This window comes from Phoca vitulina, unplaced genomic scaffold (assembly GCF_004348235.1).
Source record: "Phoca vitulina isolate PV1807 unplaced genomic scaffold, GSC_HSeal_1.0 scaffold57, whole genome shotgun sequence".
NCBI lineage: Eukaryota > Metazoa > Chordata > Mammalia > Carnivora > Phocidae > Phoca > Phoca vitulina.
In genome coordinates, this window is record NW_022589760.1 from 736,287 (window position 1) to 760,250 (window position 23,964).

Sequence of the window (23,964 nt, forward strand, 5' to 3'; positions counted from 1 at the left end):
GTGGGGGGATGGGGTAACTGGGTGATGGACATTAAGGAGGGCATGCAATGTAATGAGCACTGGGTATTATATAAGACTGATGAATCACTGACCTCTACCTCTGAAACCAATAATACATTATATGTTAATTAATTGAATTTAAATTTAAAAATAAATAAAATAAAAATTAAAAAAAAAGAAAAATTCCCTAGAGGAGAGAGTTTTGAGCAAGATTTGGGCTAGCAGAAGAAAGAGTCAGTGAAACTGGAGATAGATCAATCCAGATTATCCACTCTCAGGAGCAGGAAGAAAAAAGAATGAAGAAAAATTAATAGAGCCTAAGGAACTAGTGGGACACTATCAAACATATTAACATATAAATAATGGGATTTCCAGAGGGAGAGAAGAGAGAAAGGGGGGAATAAAGAATATTTGAAGAAAGTATAGCTGATACCTTCTCAAATTTGATGAAATACATGAATCTACAGGCCAAGAAGCTAACAAACTCCAAGCAGGATAAACTCAAGGGACCCACACAGATACATTATAGTCAGATGGTCAAAAGCCAAAGCCAAAGAGATAATTTTGAAAGCATAAAGAAAGAAGCAACTCATGATGTACATGACAGACTCAATATGATTAACAGTCTATTTCTCTTCAGAAATCATGGAGGCCAGAAGGCAATGGGGTCACATATTCAAAGTGTTGAAAAAAAAACTTGTCAAGCAAGAATTCTGTATCTGTCAAACTACACTTCAGAAATTAAGTAGAAATTAAGACATTCCCAGATAAACAAAAAACTTAATTTGTTACTAATAGACCTGCCCTACAAGAAATGCTACAGAGTCCTTCAGGCTGAAATGAAAGGACATTAGACAATAACTCAAAGCCATATGATAAAATAAGGAACAAAGCAAAGGTAGCTACAGAGGCAAATGCAAAAGCCAGTATTATCATATTTTTGGTTTGTAACTCCTCTTTTCATCTTCTACAGTATTTAAAAGACAAACACAGAGCAATAATTATAAGTCTATGTTATTGAGCACACAATTTATAAAGGTGTAATTTGTGACATTGAGAACATAAAGGGTAGGACAGAGCTATAAATAGAAGTAGAATTTTTTATACAATTGAAGTCGAGTTGGTATCAATTAAAATTAGATTTTTATAACTTTAAGATGTTATATGTGTTCCCCATGGTAACCACTAAGGAAATATCTATAGAAGAAAGGGAAGGGAACCAAAACGTGTCACTACAAAAAAGGAACTAAACACAAAGGGAAATCAGGGACAAAAAAAAAAAAAACCCTATAAGTCATGTAGAAAACAAATAGCAAGATGTCAGAAGTCCTTTCTTATTAGAATTTACTTTAAATGCAAATGGATTAAATTCTTCAGTCAAAAGGCAGAAAGATTGGCAGAATAAATAACTATTGGGCAAAAGAAGAAATCACAAGGAAAATTAGAAAATAACTTGAGACCAATGAAAATGAAAACACAACATAATAAAACTTATGGGATGTAGCAGAAGTAGTGCTAAGAGGGAAAGTTTTAGCTAAAAACACATTTAGAAACATCTTAAATCAACAACCTTACTTTACACTTTAAAGAACAAGAAAAAGAAGAACAAACTAAACCTAAAGCTAACAGAGGGAAGAAAATATTAAAGATTAGAGCAAAGATAAATAAAATAGAGAATAGAAAAACAATGGAGAAAATCAATGAAACCAAAAGTAGATTTTTTGAAGTTATCAACAAAATTGAAAAATCTTTAGCTAGACTAAGACAAAAAAGAGAGAAGACTTAAATCAATAACACCAGAAAAGAAGCTGGGGACATTACTGTCGATTTTACAGAAATAAAAAGGATTACAAGAGAATGCTATTAACAATTATATATCAGCAAGTTGGAGAGCCTAGATGAGATGGAAAGATTCCTAGAAACACACAGCTGCTGAAACTGAATTATAAAGAAATAGAAAATCTCAACAGATTTATTACCAATAAGGAGATGAAGTCAGTATCAAAAACCTCCCAACAAAGAAAAACTCTGAATCAGATGGCCTCACTGATTAATTCTACCAAACATTAAACATATTAATTCCTACATTTTCCAAACTATTCCAAAATATACGAGGAGAAAATACTTCCCAACTCATTGTATGAGTAAGTGAAAGAATCCAGATACAAAAGGACAAATATTATGACTCTACTTATATGAGGTACCTAGAGCAGGCAAACTCATAGAAGCAGAAAGTGGAATAGAAGTTACTAGGGGCTGGGGGGAGCAGAAAATGGGGGAATAACTGTACATCTAATTGTGTAGGGGAAGTCTTTGTAAACATCAACACAGTCAAGGGACCTGGGATTACATTACGTATTGGCTCCACCATTTACTACATGTGTGACATGGGTCAAGTTAATTAACCTTTCCAAATCTCAGTTTATCTGGAAAAAAACCCCAGGTTCATAGTCACACCAAACTCACAGAGCAATTGTGGGGGTTAGATGAAATAATACATACAAAGTGCTTAGTAAGGAGCTTAGCATCTAATAAGTGCTCAATGAATGTTAGCTATTATTAATCTTAGAGTGGTTTCTGGCACATAACTGAATACATTTCTGTTGAAGGAAAACATGCAACTGCATACTTGCTATAATGATGAAATTGATCAAAGTCACAGTTGGGGGAGAGGATGGGGTCCAGAAGAACTTATTGGAAAGACAGCAACATGACAGAACAGAGCCCAGAAATATATTCTGTATCTATTTGACAATATGATAATATGCGTATGACAGGTTTTTTATCTGTACATCAGTGCTACTTCTTGGATCAGCTCTCTTCTAGCAAGATGAACCACAATTTTCATGCCCTTTTTCTTCTTGCACATTTTATCCCCTTCTTCCTTAAGAAGGGGCTGGAAATCTGGCAATAGAGGAAAAATTACATATATGTATGCCTGTATCTTAAGGGTAATTTTTGCCTCCTTCCATGAAACTCTTACCATATTTTAAGCATCTAATAAATATTTAAAATCTAGTCTGGCACGTGAGATTTCCAACTAACATTTGTTGGATGATTGAATTTATACGTGAATAGTTACTATGTTCCCTTCCTATAGGGATGTACCCCATAACACTTGTCAGAGTACTATTTTTATTTATCTACTATTTATATCTGACTCTCCTCTTTTAATGTTTTTAAAGTGATTAAAGTGATCTCTACACCCAAGTGGGGCTTGAACTCAGGACTCCCAAGATCAAGAGTCACACACTCTACTGACTGAGCCAGCCAGGCACCTCTCTGATTCTCTCTTTTTAAAAAAATATTTTATTTATTTATTTGACAGAAAGAGATCACAAGCAGGGGGAGCTGCAGGCAGAGGGAGAGGGAGAAGCAGGCTCCCGGCAGAGCCGAGAGCCCTACATGGGGCTATCCGTCCTAGGTCCCTGGGGTCATGACCTCAGCCCAAGACAGATGCTTAACTGACTGAGCCACCCAGGCGCCCCTCTCTGATTCTCTTTTTAAAAAAGTTTTGAGGGGTGCCTGGCTGGCTCAGTCAGTAGACTCTTGATCTCAGGGTCTTGAGTTTGAGCCCCACAATGGGTGTAGAGATTACTTTAAAAAATAAAAAATAAAAACCTGGGGCACCTGGGTGGCTCAGTAGGTTAAGCCTCTGCCTTTGGCTCAGGTCGTGATCCCAGGGTCCTGGGATCGAGCCCCGTGTTGGGCTCCCTGCTGCTCAGCGGAGAGTCTGCTTCTCCCTCTGCCTGCTGTTCCTGTTTGTGCTCTCTCTCTCTGTCAAATAAATAAATAAAATCTTTAAAAAATAAAAAAAACGTTTTGAAGCAGCCTTCAGTGTTACTGCACAAGATAAAAATAATTAGGGGATTGGGAGAGAATATGGTTATTTTTTTTTTTTTTGAAGATTTTATTTATTTATTTGACAGAGAGAGACACAGCGAAAGAGGGAACAGAAGCAGGGAGAGTGGAAGAGGGAGAAGCAGGACACCCCCCCCCCCCCCCGCTGAGCAGGGAGCCCGATGCCGGGCTCGATCCCAGGACCCTGGGATCATGACCTGAGCCGAAGGCAGATGCTAAACGACTGAGCCACCCAAGCGCCCCAGAGGGGATATGGTTATTTAAGATAACAGAAAGATCAGCATATGCCAATAAAGTTCACAGTGGTTCGAGGTGGATTGTAAAATTGGTTCTGAGCTTCCCTAGCAGCTATCACAAGGAATGTTAATTACATAATTCACATGGTCTATATGATTCAAAACACAATTACTCAGCTATTTCAGTTACCAAAAAAGGAATTTTTCCTTTGAATTATTTTTTTTTTAGATTTTATTTATTTACTTGACACACACAGAGAGCGAGAGAGAGAGGGAGAGAGAGAGCACACAAGCAAGGGGAGCCGCAGGCTGAGGCCTAAGGAGAAGCGCGCTCCCGCTGGGCAGGGAGCCCTAGGTGGCGCTGAGCACGCAGGACGCCGGGATCATGACCTGAGGCAGATGCCTAACCCACTGAACCACCCAGGCACCCCCCTCCTTTGAATTATTAAAGAAATATTATGTGATATAAATGCTTTCAAGAATATAGTACACTACATTAAAGAAATATTATGTGATATAAATGCTTTCAAGAATATAGTACACTACAGCTCTACTGACTGAGCCATTGGTCTATTTTGTATTACAAGCCTTGATATAAAGATCAGTGGATGGATTCCAAAAGGGACCAAAACAATTTTGTCTAGGTCTGAAACTTTGGATAATTTAGCTTCACTGAATGAAAATCTTACCCAGAAGAAATGACTGTACAATAATGAGTCTTCCAAAAATATTTATCCCATATGATTAAGTTTAGATATGTATTAGGCAGTAGAGATTTCACCGCCATCTTCTTTAACAGGCACCGGTAATGTCCCTTAATATTATCCCTATGTCTTTAAGGAGGATACCTTTGACATCAATTAAAGTTCTGGAACCTTCAGGGTCACATGACTAAGTCGGAAGCCATTTTACAACCTCGAGGAGTAGACCATGGAGCACCCTGAGGGACAGCCTCCGGATCCGTTAGAAAATGATTCCACACTGAGAGTTTCAACATCAGAAGTAACCGGCTTGCAAGATCCCCAAATTTCTGTCGACAACGGGGCGGAAACCGTCGGCGTCCAGGGCGCCGAAAATGCCAGCTACCAAGTCACCCAAACTGCTGCCGACCATGTCACCCAAGCGGATGCCGACAGCGGCGCCCAGGCTGGTGCCACAGCTCCTCCGGAAAACTTACCAGAAGGGAAAGGTAAGGGGCTTTATGTATGTATGTATGTATGTATGTATGTATGTATGTATTTATTTTTCCTCATAGGTTAAGGATATTTTGGGGGAGAAAACTGCTAAAAGTTTATTTGAACTGAGACTCCCTTTAGGAGAAATAAGCCGTGTCACTGGTGTCCCTGTCTGAAAGATGTACAGTGGTGACTCTCTTGAGGAGAAGAGAGCGGCTAATTAGGTGAGAGTAGTTTGGGCGCGGATTCCAGTTATTTAATGGTTTTGCGCGGCGGCGTATTTGTCACCAGGCGAGGTCGTCTCGCCAAGGAACAAATCGGTCCAACCTAACGGCTTCGAGGAGCAAGCGAATGTACCGCCCCTTTTACAAATGCCACTATGTACCGCTAAGACTCCCGCGGCCGCCCCGAAGGTCGCCTCCCTGTAAAAGGAGTTTGTTTGGAAGCTTTGCTCAGCAAGGTCCCCGCCGCGCTCAGCGCCTTTCAAGCCCCCCCGCCCTGGCACGCGGTGAACTGGCCGCCTTCACGAGGCCACCCGCGGGTCCAGTCGGGCCGCGGCCCAGGAGGCGTGGCTAGGCGGGGAGGGGCGGCGCGCGCGGCTCCTACCTGTCGCCACGCCGTCGGTCCGCAGCCCGCCTCCACGCCCGCTGCCCGTGAGCCCACTCACGCCCTCGCCGGAACCCGCCCCCACCCCCAACCCAGAGAAGAGAGGCGGGTCCCCCCGCCGCCCCGCTCCCCGCGCGCAGCCTCTCCGGTCCTGGCGCGAGTCAGCGGAGCAGCGGGTGAGTCGGGGCCGGCAGAGGGTTCCCCGGCCGGGTCAGCGCCCAGCTACCGCGCGCCGCACTTCCCTCCCCAGCCCGCCTGGACGGCGAGGCGCGAAGGCTCGGGACCCTGGGCCCCGCGGGAGGTTTTCCAGGAAAATTGGATCAGGGCCTAGGAGCTGGACTCTTCCTTGGAAGCTGAGTGCCCCTGGGATAAGGATGGGGTGGTCATTGCCTCCAAATTGCAGCCAGCGGCTATGAACTTGAGAAAATACCAATTTACGCTTGTGCTGACTTGTGCTGCCTGGAGCATGCTGTTAGGCACCCTCCAGCTAGCTGTAATTCTAATTCCAATTCTGATTTCGCTGAAACGAGATGGAGCTGGGGATGAATGGTGGAGAGCGGTCCTGTTAGTTTAATTACTTATCGAAGAGTGCTTGTCTGAAAAAAAAAAAAAAAAAATGGATGCCTTTTTTTAAAAGATATACGGTACACCGGGTTCATTGGGTAAATGAAAGTAAAAGGTAACAAATTTTACAAATAATTAAAACTCGTTTCACCTAGGGTCGTCCACCTTCTCTGAGATAGTTTTGATTCTTACATTCTTTCTCTCTTAAGAGAGGAGTTGCCAGAAAGGCATTGAAATGAACAAAATGCCCTAGTCTTAGTTCTGCTGAAAACTCTAAAAGTTACTTCTGATCTGATAAAATCTTGCTTAGCAGCTAGTTCTTCAAATAATCTGTATTTCTGCCCCCAACCTTATATTTGCTACTTTTCGTTCTGTTAGGCAGTGTGCCCAGCCCCAAGATTTTTATTTAATTTATTTTAATTAATTTTTTCCTTATGTTCACAGTTTCTTTCTTTCTTTCTCTCTCTCTCTCTCTCTCTGTGTGTGTGTATATATATAAATATATAACTATATAAGCAGGAAGAGAAGAATCGACTATCACAAATAATCAATCTTTTTCTCATCCTGGGTGTCTCCTTTTCCACGGCTGACCTCTCTTTTGCTTTCAGTGCCTTTCTGGTAGTTTCCGAAGTCATACTAAAGGACTGGTGAATGATTTCACCATAATAGGATCTCAGACTCACTTGCATGTGTTTTTAAAAATGGTTCCAATGCTTTTAAGTGAGATTCATATGGTTTACTGTGTATTGGGAGTATTGGGAGCTGTGCTTAACTGGAGATTTTAATCTAATTTAAGGTATAATATTTTATAACTTGGTGTATAGCATAATGTCCTTAGAGCATAGGAAGACCTTGTCAGGTTTCATATATGTATATTGCTTTCTTTCCACCTTTTGAGAAAAAATTTCCTCAGAAGTGTGAGCCCAACATGCAAGTCACTTACAGATATATCCCAAATAGATGGAAAGTAAAATTAAAAATTAAGATGAACGTTGATGAGATTATTCACTTTACAGAAGTTTTTTTTTTTTTTTTTAAATAAAGGGATCCATCTTAAGATTCCTTTAAATAACTTTTAGGGGCATTTCAAGTAAGTGGTGGTTATGAGGATTAAATGAAATAATAGACCTAATGCACTCAGTGAAGTGCCTGGCATATAGAATGTACACAGTAAATGTTAGTAATGAATTGATTAATTGGGTTTTCTGATCTTTTATATCACCCCTTCAAGAAAGTGTCTATTCCGTGAACTTAAGTGTACTCATATAGATGGCCTAGCCATAAGAACTGGACTCCTAACTTTTCTCCAAGATAGCCCAGAGCCGTTGATGCTGACTTTAGAGTTGTAAAAGCTACCTGCTATCCCATGGGCTTAATTCCTACCAATCCATTAAGGTGAATGAAATATTAAAAATTATGCTCTTTCCTTCAAATCATCATAGAACATTTCTGCCCGTGGTTTTGGTTGATTTTGGCCTTTGGTTGGCACTCTTCCCTGCAGAGGCATGTAGTTTGCTTTGGTAGCCACCACTGAGTTGATGAATTGTGGTCCTTTACCTAAGAGTCTAAGAATATCATTAAGAAGACTAAATCATGTTTCATAACAACTATTACTTCATTTGTTATCATGTAATTTGGACTATCCTTGGAAAGTCTGCATATATTAGAGGGGAGATAAGGTGACTTTTAGAAATAATCAAGTTATGTCAAATAAGATACTTCAGAGCTGTGCACACATCATTCCAGTGAGGGTTATGGGCAAGATCTTGTATAATGTAACCAGTGCTACCAGAAGTGGTCAGCAGAGGGAGCAAGATGAGTTTTTGGTCACTTTCTGTCGATTTTGTTTTTGCTTTCATGAACTCAAAAACAAAGAGATGAGTAAAAGCCAGGATGAACCTCCTCACGAACTTGAGAACCAGTTTATATTGCGTCTGCCTCCGGTAAGAAACCCTTGTATCTCAGACCAAATATCTTCAGTGCATATGTATTAGCTCTGCTTGGATTCTGTGGTATTTCTATTTAAGGTATGCTATAAAAACTAAGGACATTTGTTTCCTAGGAATCACATTCTATTCAACAGTCCTATCCTAGTGTGTACTCTTTTAGCAGAATTTCTTTCATCCTGTACATGCTGCCTATCATGTGGGCTGATTTCCTGGCAAACGGCTGTGACAGTGAGGGATTCAGTCACTTACCAGAGGTGCTAACAGCCTGTTCACTGGACAGCCAAGATAAGACTCTTTTAAAATCCTGTCACCTCCAAAGGGGCAGTGAGAAGGACCATCACTATTTCCTCAAATTTATCACCATGCCAGGCTGTTGAAGCTCATCTTAACATTGTGTTAGGGTCTCTTCTCCCTTTGATACCTGGATTCAAGTCGTATTTAGTCTAAGAAAGCTATATTAAAGACGGGTTTCAGAAAGGTATTTTCCCAATTAGGGCTACTTAATATACCCAGTAAACTGCAGCTAAGCCTTTCCTTAGCAACTACAACTGAAGGGCAGCCGTGAGAGGCAGGAATGTAGAGCTAGAAGAAGGCATTAACTGTAGCTACTAAGAAACAACACTGAGACTAGAGTCAGCCTCATCCTAACTTGTCTTACACAGTGCACGGTATGCCATGGTGCATGGCATTGTTCTTAACGTTTGGCAGGTTTAAGGCTTTATTTAAGGGAGGACTGTCTGTGACATATCTCTTCTATTAGTTGCCAAGTAGACAATTCATCCTTCTGATTTTTCAACCTCCCTTCTTTTTAGGAACATGCATCTACTGTCAGGAAGATACTACATTCTAGAAGTGTTGCCATGAAGGATAAACTCAAAATTGACTTATCTTGTAAGTAGTGACTGTCCATTTACCATACATTGAACAGTAATTTATTCTGGGATTGCTATGTGCCAGACACTATACTAGATACTAAGGATATGACAAAGAACAGAATATGGTCTCTGCCTCGATAGACTCTAAGAAGTCTTAAGAAGCTTTAAGTCACTTTCATAGCTTCTTACTGAGGAAAGGAAGTAGAAATTATGTAATTTGAGGTAATTATTATAGTGTGTATAAGGAAAAACATGGGGGCCAACTGTGCGATTTGTCTACTGCTGTTTGGCTTTGTGATTTCTAACTGTCCAGGGGAATGACAAATGAATACTGTTCTTTGTTTATAAAAGTGACATATCTTTCTCTCTTTTAAATAATATTTATTAGGTGTTTTAAGTACAGAGAAGTATATAAAGAAGAAAATTTAAAATGGTCTATAATACCATCACTCAGGTAGCCCTTATTAACATTTTTAAAAAGGTAATACAAGTTCATGGTTAGAAAATTCAAATAAAACAGAAGAGTTCAAAAAGAAGAGTGAACCTCTCCTTTGCAGTGCTCCAATGTTAATGCCAAAGATAACTAATAATAATTGTTTCTCCTTGTGTTTCCTTACAGACAAAATTTTTATGCACAATACCAACATTTAAATCATCTATATCTTTAAAGTTACTTTAAAGAATTAAAGACACAAAAAGAATCATGTCCAACATCATTCTGCATTTTTTTCTTTTTCACTTACTATTAGAAGATTTCACTTGAATCTTCTTGTGTTAAAGGACATTCATGTTTGAGACATCTGGGCAGGAGTCAGGTTGTCAGTATATGAATATATATATATATATATATTCCTACCGTATATGGATATTGTGTAGACTAATATCTTTGTGAAGGTAACTAGAGATTGTAACTTCAGATTTACTAGCACCATTCTGGGATCAACCCTTCCTTCACTCAACCCTTCACTCGACATACCCATGTGCAATGACGTAAGTGAGTGCTTCTGATGGTGTCAAAATGAATGGGTTTGAATGGAGTTTGCCCTTCAGGAGGAGAATGAAGCACTTACCACTTCATCCGCATTTAGTTCACAGTGATTACAAAGAAACTTAGCTACTTTTGATCAAGTAGCATAAACATATACCCTGCCTTCTTTTCTCTGGGAAGTTACTAATTACATACACAATTCTAGCATTATGAGAAATAGTAGGGTTCGCTGAAAGACTAGTCTGTCCCACGTAAGTCTTCATTACTCAAACTCTAGGAAGCTTAAGAATGCATTGGGAAGATGTCAACTTTAATTTTTCCTACCTCTCTTCAGCTGATGGACGTCATGCAGTTGTTCAGGTAGAAGATGTCTCGCTAGCTGCAAAGGTGGTTGATTTGCCATGCGTTATTGGAAGCCTGAAAAGTCTTGATAAAAAAACTTTTTATAAAACAGCAGATATTTCTCAGGTATGGACGAGTTTTCTTAATCTACTAGCTCTTACATCGTTCAAGGAATCCCTTTCTCCCTACTTTTCTCTTTCTTTCAGTGCTCCTTCCCACTTGGTGAACGGCTGCTTATCATTTCTAATTCCAGCTCAATTGCACAGGAATACAATGTCGTGTTCTGGTTTGGTGTTTGAGCCATAACTTTTGACTACTTAATTTTATCCAAATAGCTTTTAGATAATAAAGGTTTATGTTTGCCATTTATAATGATTTTCATCTGAAAAAAATGAGGATCTGGGATCTTCTTTTTTTTTTTTTTTTTTAAAGATTTTATTTATTTATTCATAAGAGACAGAGAGAGAGAGAGGCAGAGGGAGAAGCAGGCTCCCCGCTGAGCAGGGAGCCCGATGCAGGACTCAATCCCAGGAGTCTGGGATCATGACCTGAGCTGAAGGCAGACGCTTAACCATCTGAGCCACCCAGGCGCCCGAGGATCTGGGATCTTCTGAACTTTCTGCTAAAGCAAGATGCTGTGAACTCTGGAGATTATATTTGTTCTTTTCATCATCTTGTTGTTGATTTCTTGTTTGTCTTCTAAATCAAAATGCTAAGACGTATTTGTTTTGAACATATTTCCTCTGCAGTGGTAAGCATTTGAGCTAAAACAAACAAACAAATAAAAAGAAAACCCAGAATCCATATACAATGCTGCCAAGACAGACAGAGAGAATGAATATGTATGTATATTAATACTTGGTTTTCTGGAAATGCCAAGTAACATTCTCCTTACTTCTGTGCTCCAGGATTTCTGGTAGTAAAAATCATCACAATTCATTACTAACCCAAGATTTGTGGCTGTAATCAACTTCTTTATCTTTGTTAAATGTAGATGCTTGTGTGCACTGCTGATGGTGATCTCCATCCTTCTCCGGAAGAACCAGTTACCTCTACTGATCTTAAAGTAATCAGGAAAAATGAAAAAAAGAGACAGAAACAATATGTCTGGAAGCATGGCAGTAAGTCACCAGCCCCTTGCTCATTCTGGCTGACTACATTTATCTGCTGAATCCTAATTACTCATGAGCCAGGGACCTGTTACCACACTTAGGTGTTTGGTTCGTTAGGCATCCAGACACTCTTCAAGGAACAGGTCATGTCATGAGCTAGTGGCTTATAGCGTGACCTTTCTCTTTATCAAATTCAGATAGATGTGTGACTACCAACAGTCATATATACATTTCACCATGTTGAATTTATTTTAGTTACTCCACCACTTAAGAATGTCAGAAAGAAAAGGTTCCGCAAAACAACAAAAAAGGTTAGTTGCATGCTACTTCTGTGTCTACTGGGTGGATTGGAAGAGGATTATGAGTGGGGAGGAAAGGGAGACAGTCAGTTGGGGATTAATTTGTTCATTCCTTTATATGTTCAATATGTTATTGTGAGCTAAATGCCAGGCACTGTGTGGTAGCAGTTGGGATTCTATAGTGAACAAAAACCAGACCTGATCATTTAGGGATCTGGATGTGTCATGAATTTGAAACTTCTGCTAATGCTTTCAGTTTTCAATTGCAAGACCTACTTTTACGGTGAACCCATCTAGAACCTGAGAATTGAGAACTGTGGTTATATTCCTAACCTTACCTCAGACTTGTAGAACCTTGGGCAAGCTACAGGATTATTGTGGCTTGGCTTCTTCTTTTTTAAATTAACTTTTGATTTTGAAATAATTGTAGGTTCACATGCAGTTGTAAGAAATAAAAGAGAGATACCATGTACCCTTTATCCAGTTTTCATCATTGTGACTTTTTGCAAAACTATGGTACATTATCACAAACAGGAAATTGATATTATACAATTCACCAATCTTATTAAAATTTCTCCAGTTTTACTTGTACTTGTGTTTGTGTGTGTGTGTGTGTGTATGTTTAGTTCTGTGCAGTTTTATCCCATGTGTATGTTCGTGTATCTGCCTACACAGTCAAAATACTGTGCAGTTCTGTTACCACAAGGATCCCTCATCTCACCCATTTTTTAAAGATTTTTTAAAGATTTATTTATTTATTTTAGAGAAAGAGAATGAACGGGGGAAGGGGCAGAGGGAGAGAATCTTCAAGCAGACCCACCGCTGAGTGTGGAGCCCGATGCGGGGCTTGATCTCAAGACCCTGAGATCATGACCCGAGCTGAAACCAAGAGTCAGACGCTCAACCGACTGAGCGACCCAGGCACCCCATCGCCCTTTTATAGTCACACTCATCTCCCTCCTACCCCACTCCCACAGTCTCTAACCCCTGGCAATCACTGTTGTGTTCTCCATCTCTGTAATGTCATTTTCAGAATGTCATATAGTTGGAGTCATACAATGTGTAACATTTTACTGGCTTCCCCCCCCCAACTAAACATAATTCCCTTAAGATCCATGCAAGTTGTTGCATGTATCAGTAGTTCGTTCCTGTCAATGCTGAGTAGTATTCCATCTTACGGATGTACCACAGCTTGTTGAACTGTTCACCCATTGGAGGACATTTGAGTTGTTTGCAGTTTTTTACTATTATAAATAAAGTTGCAAGCAGGTTTTTGTGTGAACATAAATATTTGTATCTTTGGGATAAATGCCCAGGAGTGCAATTGCTGGGTCCTCTGGTACTTGAATGTTTAGTTTTGTTTTGTTTTCAGAAGGGGGAGGGGCAGAAGGAGAGGGTGAGTGAGAATCTTTTTTTTTTTTAAGATTTATTAGAGAGAGCACGGGCGGGTGGAGGGGGGAGGAGCAGAGGGAGAGGGAGAGACACAAGCAGGCTCCTCACTAAGTGTGGAGCCTGATGCTGGGCTCCATCCCCCGACCCATGAGATCATAACCTGAGCCGAAACCAAGAGTCGGATGCTCAACTGACTGCGCCACCCGGGCACCCTGAGAGAGAGAATCTTAAGCAGGCTCCATGCCCGGTGCAGAGCCCGACCGTGGGCCTTGATCTCACAACCCTGAGATCCTGATCTGAGCCGAAATCAAGAGTCAGACGCTTAACCGACTGAGCCACCAGGTGCCCCTTGAATGCTGAGTTTTATAAGAAACTACCATACTGTTTCCAAAGTGGCTTTTTTTTTTTTTTTAAAGATTTTATTTATTTATCTGACAGAGAGAGACACAGCGAGAGAGAGAACACAAGCAGGGGGAGTGGGAGAGGGAGAAGCAGGCTTTCCACTGAGCAGGGAGCCCGATGCAGGGCTCGATCCCAGGACCCTGGGATCATGACCTGAGCCGAAGGCAGACGCTTAACGACTGAGCCACCCAGGCGCCCCCCAAAGTGGCTTTAACATTGTACATTCCCACCAGCAGCGTAGGTGTGATCCAGCTACTCTACATTCTCATCAGAATTAGGTGTCTGTCACTATTTTTTTTATTTTAGCCATTCTGATAGATGTAGTGATCTAATTGTGGTATTAATTTGTATTTCCCTGATAGTTAATGGTGTCAAATATCTTCTCATATGTTTTTTTGCCATCCATATAGTTCACTTTAGTGAAATGTCTGTTCGTGCCTTTTGCCCATTTTCTAAATGGATTTGTTATTATTGAGTTTTAAGAGTTCTTTTAATATTCCAAATACTAGTCTTGTCTGTAGAAATTTGTAGATATTTGCAAATATTTTCTCCTAGTCTATAGTTTGTCTTTTCATCTTCTCCACAGGGTCTTTCAAAGAGCAAAAAGTTTTTTGTTTGGTTAAGTCCAAAGTATTGATTTTTCCTTTTAAGGATCTTGCCTTTGCATCAGGTTTAAGAACTCTTTGCCTAGCCCAGATCCTGAAGATTTTCTATTTCTTTTTTTCTAAAGTTTAACATTTTACATTTAAGCCTGCAATCCATTTTTGAGCTAATTTTTGAAGGTTTTTTAAATTTATTTGAGAGAGAGAGAGAGAGAGATTGAGAGAACGAGTGAGGGGAGGGGCAGAGGGAGAAGCAGACTCCCCACTGAGCAGGACCCTGGGATCATGACCTGAGCTGAAGGCAGATGCTTAACCGACTGAGCCACCCAGACACCCCTAGTTCAAGGTTCATTTTTTTTCTTGCATTTTGCATGTCCAGTTCCTCCCACACCATTTGTTAAAAAGACTATCCTTCTGCCATTGTATTGCTTTTGCACCTTGTCAAAAATCACTTGAGCATATTTGTGCGTGTCTGTTTCTGGGTTCCCTATTCTGTTCCATTGATCTATATGTTGATCCTTCTTCTGATATCACAGTGCAGCTATATAAGTCTTGAAATCAGCAAGACTGTTCTTTATTTTTCTTTGTCAAGATTCTTGTAGCCATTCTAGAGCCTTTACCTTTCCACATAAATTTTAGAGTATGTTTGAAGTTTAGAAAAAGTTTTCTATGTCTATAGAAAACCTTGTTGGAATTTTGGTAGGAATTGCATTAAACCTATATAGAGATCAATTTGGGGAGAATTGACAGCTTTATTGCGTTGACTCTCTCACTCTATGAACACAGTTGCCTTGGCTTTTCTACTGTCAGTCAACAGCATGTACTGAGTGCCTACTAAATATAAAACTAAGTTAAGAATAATTTTACAATTCTTTAAGCTTTAGTGAAGGAGAACAATCGTAATATAACTTCATTGTTTGTGTTTTATTTCGTAGCTGACTGATTTCAAACAAATTGAAGAAATCAGCTTTCCGGAGGTAGAGCAATCATAATATAACTTTATTGTTGACCCTTGGTGGGTTTTATTTCATTGCTTATTACTTTCAAGCAAATCAAAGAAACCATAAAGGTTACTTTTAAGCCTGCCTTCGTATCTCTAACTGCTGCTGTCATGCACAGACACTGAATTTGATTCACTTAAAAATGGATTCATTGTTTAATGTGTGCTAACTCCTAGAGGAAAAGATACAATTTGGCTAGTGACTCTGTATTCTAATCTGCTTTTTTTTCCTCTGGTGCTTATTTTAAAAGCCATTTCTTGGAAGCCAGGGTTCACTTTTACCAGCAGTTTTTTGCAATTGCTTATTCCCCCTCAAAGTTCTAATTTCTATTTGTGGCATGACGAATTGGTTGCTGTGGAGATAATTGTCTAAAATTGGATTTAAGGGAGAACATGTAGCTAAGACCCAGTTTTTATAGGAAAATCTTTAATAATAAAGATGTGGAGAAGTGAACCCTGGGAATTTGGATCTTTAGACCAACTTACTGTTAAATAACAAATAAGGAATTGTAGTTCTTTGCCAACATGGGCCAGGGCAAATAATTAATAACCGAGACCCAAGGGTTGTGCCTTTGAGAGAGGTCTTTAACACAGAGTTGCAGATTGAAAAGATTAAATGTCTCAAGTAATTTGTTTGAATGGGGAAAAAAATAAGCTTATCGTACAAAAACCTAGACCCTGGTCAAAGATTCCTTCGTAAATAGCATTATTTAAAGTTGAAATTTGGTTGTATGCATGTTGAAGAGGCCTAATTATTTGAATTCATTTGTACGTAGGTAAAGGGCATTCCTGCAAAACACGGGGTGTTAGATGACCTTACTGATATTCCCCCTTCCCCCACTTTGGTTCAGTACATCGAGTCTCCCGATGTGGAAAAGGAAGTGAAAAGACTTCTGGGTTCAGATGCTGAAGCTGTCAGTGCTCGTATCCTTTTATACTAAATATTTTCCATGTAGTCTCTTCCACCCCACGTGCACTTGCTGACCAAGCCCTCACTTCTGGTATTCGTGTGCGAATTGTGATGTGTGGAACTTAAGATTTTTTGGAGATGTTATTTCCTAGCTAGGAACAGTAAATTCACATGATAGAAATGTATTTACTTGTGTAACTCAGTATAAGGTACTTCTTCATACTAGGAATTCAGATACAAATGGCCTGAAGTTGGACTAAATTAAATAGCATTTTCAGCCAGAGAGCTTCTTCCCTTTCAACTGGGCCTTCTCCTTTCTTTCTGCTTGTTCCTTAACTGACCCACCTTTCAGGATGGGAAGTAATTGCTGAAGATGAAACCAAGGAAATAGAGAGTCAAGGCTCTATCCCAGGCTTTGCAATATCCTCAGGAATGAGTGACTATAAGCAGGATCGTGTCTCATCAGGTATGTCTATAAAAGCGAAACAGGAGCTTCAGAAAGTGCAGGTGTTGACTGTGTAAAAGGCCAGTCTCCGTAGACTCACAGGCCAATCACAGAAAAAGGAGGCCTTTGCCCTTCTTTCCTCTTATTGGTCCCTCAGTGCTTCAGGGGTTTTAGATTGATGTTCTAATCTCCCACCCATCCCTGGTATCCTAAATTCCTAGAGGCCCTTTGATACTCTAAATGTCTTGATCATTGAATACATGAATGAATGTTAGTGTTTTGCATTTCCTGTCATTGTTCTAGGAAGGGAATAATCTTCCGTCAAGAAAATTATTTATAAAATTCATTGGTTGAGTGAATTTGAGGGGAGGGAGTATAACTGCAGCTAGAGTGGGAGTCATTTGAAGATTCATAGAGTTTTATCTTCCTCTTCCTTAAAACCAATAGATTATGGTATGCTTCGGGAGGTGTTCAGTGATTCTAGCAGTAACAGTGATGATGATGAGGATGAGGATGAGGATGAGGATGAGGATGAGGATGATGACGATGAGGATGAGGAGGATGAGGATGAAGAGGATGACTATGATGATGAGTACGAAGTTGAGGAAGATTATTATGAAGAGGATCTGGAAAGGGAGCTACAAGCCAAGTTCTTTGCATCTGGCCAGTATGAGGCAAAGGAAGGAGCCAGTTCAATAGGTAAGTTACAGAGGAAAAACCAAAGGGATGGGACAGAGTGGGTGGCAGTGCTGAAGATGGACTCTAAACACGTGTTAGATGCAAGGCTAAGTTTGAGAAGTTATTGCTGAAATGTGTAGTGGAGTTTTAGTTGATTTTGATCTCGGTCCACTAGTTTAGGCTATGTTTAGATAAAATTTCTGTCTATCTCTGTTAGTCATGGATATTCAGAAGCAGATTCATTACATGGAGAAAAAGCTCCAAGTGATTCGATGCAAAGCACAAAGACAGAGGCATCTCATAATGAAAGTGGAAAACCTGATGCTCAAGGTAAATTCCTGTTGGCTGGGATAAAGATATCTTGAAATCTTACTTTCAAAATCCCATCTTTGTGTTTCTACTCATGTTATCTCTGTGCAGCATTCTTATTCATTTGCACACCTAAAACAACCTCTTAGAAACCCCTAATAAAACATAGCCCTATTCCTTTTACCTGAGTAATTTTGATCATCTCGCATAAGCAATTTTGGGAAGAGACCAGGAGACCTGAGATAATAATTACCGATGCTGAGCATTTGTTATGTGAAAGGCACATAAAGAGCTAACCATTTTCTACGTATCATCTCATTTCATCCTTGCATTCCTGAAACACAGGTACTGTCACTAGTCCTATTTGATAGATAAGGAATTGGAAATTCAAAGAGGTTAAGTAACTTGCCGAGGACCACAGTAAGTGGTAAGACATAGATTGAATCCTGTTGTTTGTACCAAAATGTATTCATTGCAGTGAAAGAAAATTAACTAAATTCATTTTTAAATGTTATGATGCATGCCTTAACAAGAATAATTATCTTGCTTTATTTTTGTTAACACATATTTCAACCAAAGGAAAATGTATGTTTAGGCCATGTTTGCATCCTTTTTTATAGTGAGGGAAATTCTGAAGAATCTGGAAGATTCCTTGCCAGATTTCATTTTCTGGAGAGCTGTAGTCATCAAAATGGAGCAACGTGACACAGAACTATACCTCTTTAGAGTGTTGTCCTTTAGAATAACCAAGTAAGATGATAGATGTGGACACACTTTGGAAGATACAGCTGTATGGTATTATTAGGATGTTGCATGAAGTACTAGTTGGGAATAGTACTCTTCTGCCCTAGTGCAGGGAAATGAATGAGTCAGCATCACATTCCAAGCCAGCTTTTTAAATAGTTCACCACAGTCAAAGGATTTGTGCTAAAACTAAAGAAAGGTACCGTGAAGGCACTCCAACCATTTATTTTAGGGCAAGAAAAAAAATGCTGTGTGTAGGGTTATAAAATCCAATCAGATGGTTCTGTAGTTAGGGGGTACAAGTTCTTAGACTCTAAATCCTTTAAAAAGAGTGCTCTTGTGTTACAACTGACCATTTTCTTTTCAAATTATTTGCCGAACTCTTTGTCTCGCTTGGTTCTCTTTTCCCTTGAGACTCAGCACTCATCATTTATACAATTTGTTTTCCAGACTCATTTACAGTCTGTCCTGGAGCAGCTTGAGTTACAGGAAATACAAAAAAATGAGCAGGTGAGAAGTGTGTTTTCAAATCACCCGGGAAACATTTGATACAAAGACTTCCCCACCCCCACCCCCAGGGTCATTTCTGGCCGCTCCTGTCGCAGGAGTAGTAATGGCCAAATCTTCTAAATGAAGGGTAGCAGGTCGGAACAAGGTTTTTGTGAAAATTCACTCACTCAACAGATATCGAATGTCTATTAAGTGAAAAGCACAAGATGTACAGACAGCGTTGAATAAGACAGAGCGCTTGTCCTCATGGAGCTAACTGTCTAGCACAGAAGACTGGCAGTGAACAAATTAACAGACAGATCTAAACGTGCAAATCGTGAAGAAGTGCTGTGAAGGAGAAAAAAAAAATCCGTGGTTCTATTTGAGTAAAAAGAGTTGTGCATTAAATTGAATTAAATTAAAATGATCGGCCTTTCTGAGGAAGTGATATTTCAGCTTTGACCTACAGGATAAGTCCAGGTAAAGAGGGAATGGAGAGCCTCTTGGGTGAAGCATATGCCAGGTCCCACACTGGGGAAGAACCTGGCCTCTTGGAGGACCTCTGGAGTATTTAAAGCAAGGAAGAGAGTGACTTAACATGAGGTTGCCGAAGTAGGCAGAGGCCATAGCGTATGGTCCCTTGCAGGCCACGGTGAGGAGGATGGGTTCTCGTGTGAAGTGCGGTGGGAAACCCATGAAGAGTTTTAAGCAGGAGAGTCACGTTTACACTTGATCCTAGCCAAAAGGCCGAGAAGCGATAGGAGGGTCACATTTAATTTAAGCTTTTTAAAGAACACCCTGATTATTATCGGGAGAATGGATTACAGGGGGGAGGACTAGAAGCAGGGAGGCCACTTAGGAGGCTGTGTGGTGGTCTCTCATAAGAGGTGGTGACAACTTGAACTAAGGTGGTGGTGGTGGATTTGGGAAGAATATAATATTTTTTAACTGCAATAAAAAGGTTTCTATGACAGCTTTGTTGAGATATAACACACATACCACACATTTGAACTGTACAGTTCAGTGGCTTTTAGTGTATTCACAGAATCATGCAGCCATCACCACAATCAATTTTAGAACATTTTCATCACCCCAGAAAGAAACCTGTACTCATTAGCAGCCACTCCCCATTTCTTCTGGATTCCTCCCACCTGCCGGACCTAGGCAACCACAAATGTACTTTCTACTCATCTACTGTCCCTATTCTGCTTATTTTATCTAAAGGGAAACACATAATATGTGGTCTTTTGTATCTGGTTCTTTCTCTTAGCGTAATGTTTTCAAATTTAATCCATGTTGTGGCATGTATCAGTAGTTTATTCCATTTTGTGGGTGAATAATATCCTAGTATTCCATGGTGTGTGTGTGTGTGTGTGTGTGTGTGTGTGTGTGTGTGTGTGCATACCATACCACACATACCATGTTTTGTTTATCCATTCATCCATCGATGGACAGTTGGGTGGTGTCCCCTTTTCAGCTATCATGAATAATGCTGCCACAAACATTCATATATGAGAGAATGTATTTTAAAAATAGAATTGATAGGACTTGGGTGAATTAGTGGGTGTTGAAGGAAGTGTTAAGGATGCATGCCAGATTTCTAACTTGAACAACTGTATTATTTAAAGCCACAAGAGAGTGACCAGAGTGCAAAGAGAAGAGGGTAACTTGGGATAAGTGAGGGTCAAGTAGCTGTACAGAAAATGTATGCTGACTTCAGCCCTAGAAAATTGAGGGTAACAGTTTTAAAGGAACCGGAGGTCATATGCTGATGGGCTTCGCATGAGGCTCTGAAGGTAGAGACACCATCCCTCATCCCCATTCCACATGCCAGCAAGGCGAGGGGAATTCTTCCATATATTCCCTTCCCCTCAGCAGATCACTTAACCAAGTACTGCTTATAAACAACCATGTGAACAATTAGTGCCAAATTGCTTTAGCACCCACCAAACGTCTTTGTTTTCATTCACATAAATAGTATTGGGGAAGTGCTATTTTCTTTTTTTTTTTTTTTTATTTTTTTTTAAATATTTTATTTATTTATTTGACAGAGAGAGGCAGCGAGAGAGGGAACACAAACAGGGGGAGTGGGAGAGGGAGAAGCAGGCTTCCCGCCGAGCAGGGAGCCCGATGCGGGGCTCGATCCCAGGACCCTGAGATCATGACCTGAGCCGAAGGCAGTCGCTTAACCAACTGAGCCACCCAGGCGCCCCTGGGAAGTGCTATTTTCAACACAGAAATGTAGCTGTAAACTTTATTCACCCACAGTCCTTTATGTTAGTTCATTTAGTCAGCGTAGATGGATGCCTGCCTTAAGCTAGGTTCTGCAGGGAGGTACAAAATGCTTGCCACCCAGTCTCTGCCTCCATCTGGGGAGAGATCCATGAGAGGGACAGGAATTTAAAGGAATGAGGGCTCACTTTTGTCCATAGAGATTAGGGAAAGACTTCATAGAGAAATGGTGTTTGGCTGGAGCCTTCAAAGGTGGGTGGGGTTTTAAGAAGGATATAGGGAAAGGAGGGCGTTCTCTACAGAAAGCACAGTGGCTCAGAGGGGCAGTGGACAGGCTAGAGTTGAGACTTTTGGCATAGGGCATAATGAGCCATCAAAGCTTTTCTATCCGGGGAGTAACTCAAGAAGACTTCTCTGCCAGCAGTAGGTAGGAGAAATTAAGAGTGGGGAGAGACTAGAGGAAGATCCAAGTGACAGAAGGAATCAGAGCTTAACAATTGATTGGATTTACGGGGCAAAAAGGAGAACAAAGAGGAGTCCAAAGCCTGAGCACCTGGAAAATGGTATGGCACTAACAGAAGACACCAGGAAGGGGATTATTAGGGGGCGTTGTGGGGTGTTGGTGGAGAAGGTGATGAGCTAAATTGGAAGCACGGTGCAATGGAAGCACTTTTGGAAAATGGGAGAGCAGAGGTTGGCTCATGCAGAGAAATGATCATTGAAGCTGTGGGGATAGATGAGTTAGCCAGGGCGACTGTTTAGCAAGAAGTCTGAACCTGGGGGTGGTGAGAGAAAGAGCCCACAAAGGGGAAAGAACTGGAACAGTCAGTGGTTGTAATCATGTCAGCATTTGAGTGTAAAGAGCCTCCAAATTACCGTAGGGAGCAATTCTAGTAATTCGGTAGGTGATGTGCAGCATAGAATCATTTTATAATGTTCCGTTCCTTTCATTTCACAGAATGAAAATCTACACTTGGTATGGAGTGACCTAAATTGAGTAACACTCAGAAACAATCTTTGCCCCAAAGATAGTATACCTCTCTTAATGTTATTGGTCACTTTGCCATTTCAAGTAAAAAAAAAAAAAAAAATAAATAAATAAATCCTATGCCACGAAAGGTTCAGGACTTCTGACTTAGAAAGACCCCAAACAGCTAGAACATCATCAGGCTCCTGACTGGTCGGGTCTCTGGCTCAGTTTCTCAGTGTCTCATAACATGGCAAGAAGCAGCAGCTAAGACTAGTTTAAGAGTCAGCGTGTTCAGGGAGACAAAAGGCTATCCCAGCTGCTTTATTTTCTGACTCTTTGAATATGGCTACAGTGATCCCCCCCTGTACACTCTTCCCAGAAGCCCAGAGTCTTAACAGCAAGCATATTTCATTTTTAAGCAGATTCAACTTTAAAGCTTCCTTTTATAAGTCTGGCGCAATAAAAACCGCACTCAGCATTGTACATGAATTCACAACCACGTGCTGTGCTTTGGAACATTGCAAGACTAAGATAACCTTATAAATACCAAGTCACAGTAGTTCTTTTTGGTTCCTACAAGTAAATTCTAGATCAAGTAACGGAACTTAAGATTTCAGATGACTTTTTCACGTTTTCCCGCCTCTCCCTACAGCTCGTTTCCCTACGGGAACAACTGAAATATTTTTTGAAGTGAGAGAGCATTCAGCCTGGCCCATGAGCCTGGGATTCACTGTCTAGACCGCTGAAGACTGGATGAATTGTACGTGTTTCTGCCCCTTTTGTTGCCTTATGTCGAGTCATTTGTATTTGTTTATCTGAATCTCTGTTTGCTAGTCAAATTTGGAGTTTAGCAGGTTGCGTAGAAAGGGACAGAATATAAAAAAGTAGTAGACCTAAAAACCCAACTCAGTATGGAACTTTGCTTCTCTTTATCAATTTGAGAATTGCTTATATTGCTTCTGTTCTGTTGGTGCCATCAAATGATTCAGCCACGCTTGCCAAAGCAGATAGTCCCGCTTGAAGGCCACACAGCTGGTTTGCATATGTTTCCAGTTCCCTTCTCCTGTTAATTTTAAATATTTCCTAAGACATGGAATGAATCATTTCTACCAAAGGCTAGGACCTGCCACAGTGAATTGAGTGCCTACCTCGCAGCAGTTAATGCTAGGTTTCGTCCTGTCTCTGTTAAGGTAATAGGAGCTGCTTTCCTGCTCAGGGATGATTTCTTGCTGCTGCTATCTTTGTTCTGTTGCATTTTTAGGATTGTGTCTGGTTATTATTTGCCAGCTAAGAGAATAGTTAGAGCAGAGATGAAATTCTGAGCTGTTATCCTTATTCTGAGCCTCTTCATCCTAACCCCTGCCAGAAAAGGTTAGGAAAAATCAGATGCCTGTGAAGCCTCCCTTAAAAACCCTGGGTGGGTTTGTTTGTTTTCTGCTGTATTGTTAAAGTTTTCTGGTCTGTGTTCTTTAAGCAATAAATGAATTTCTCATTTTAAATGGATTGCTGTCACTTTATGAAACTGCTCCCATGAGGAGTGCACTCCTATCCAAAAGGAAACTGGAGAGACAGGCAATAAACTCTACCATTAGGAAATGACAGAAGATGGTGTCCGTACTGGGGCATCCTTCTAAAGAGCCCTTGGGATAACTCCTAATGAACCAAGCAAATCATCTCCTATCAACCATCTAACACTGGAATTTCGAGAAAGAGTATAGAGAAGCGATAAGAATGGCAGCTCCCGTATTTGCGTCAAAGTACGTTGTAGTGGAAAGAACACAAGG

The 23,964-nt window shown here is 40.4% G+C and overlaps 1 protein-coding gene across 1 annotated transcript; it reads left to right on the forward strand.

Annotated features, from left to right (window-relative positions):
- The first annotated feature begins 5,027 nt into the window (after positions 1-5,027).
- On the forward strand, positions 5,028-23,792 carry TAF7L (TATA-box binding protein associated factor 7 like). Its single transcript, XM_032390092.1, has 13 exons — positions 5,028-5,286; positions 8,318-8,385; positions 9,204-9,282; positions 10,589-10,722; positions 11,591-11,717; positions 11,964-12,019; positions 15,339-15,380; positions 16,180-16,327; positions 16,666-16,779; positions 17,206-17,457; positions 17,654-17,766; positions 18,940-18,999; positions 22,833-23,792. The coding sequence occupies exons 1-13, from the start codon at positions 5,028-5,030 to the stop codon at positions 22,872-22,874; spliced, it is 1,494 nt and encodes a 497-aa protein (XP_032245983.1). The 3' UTR covers positions 22,875-23,792.
- Positions 23,793-23,964: the final 172 nt, after the last annotated feature.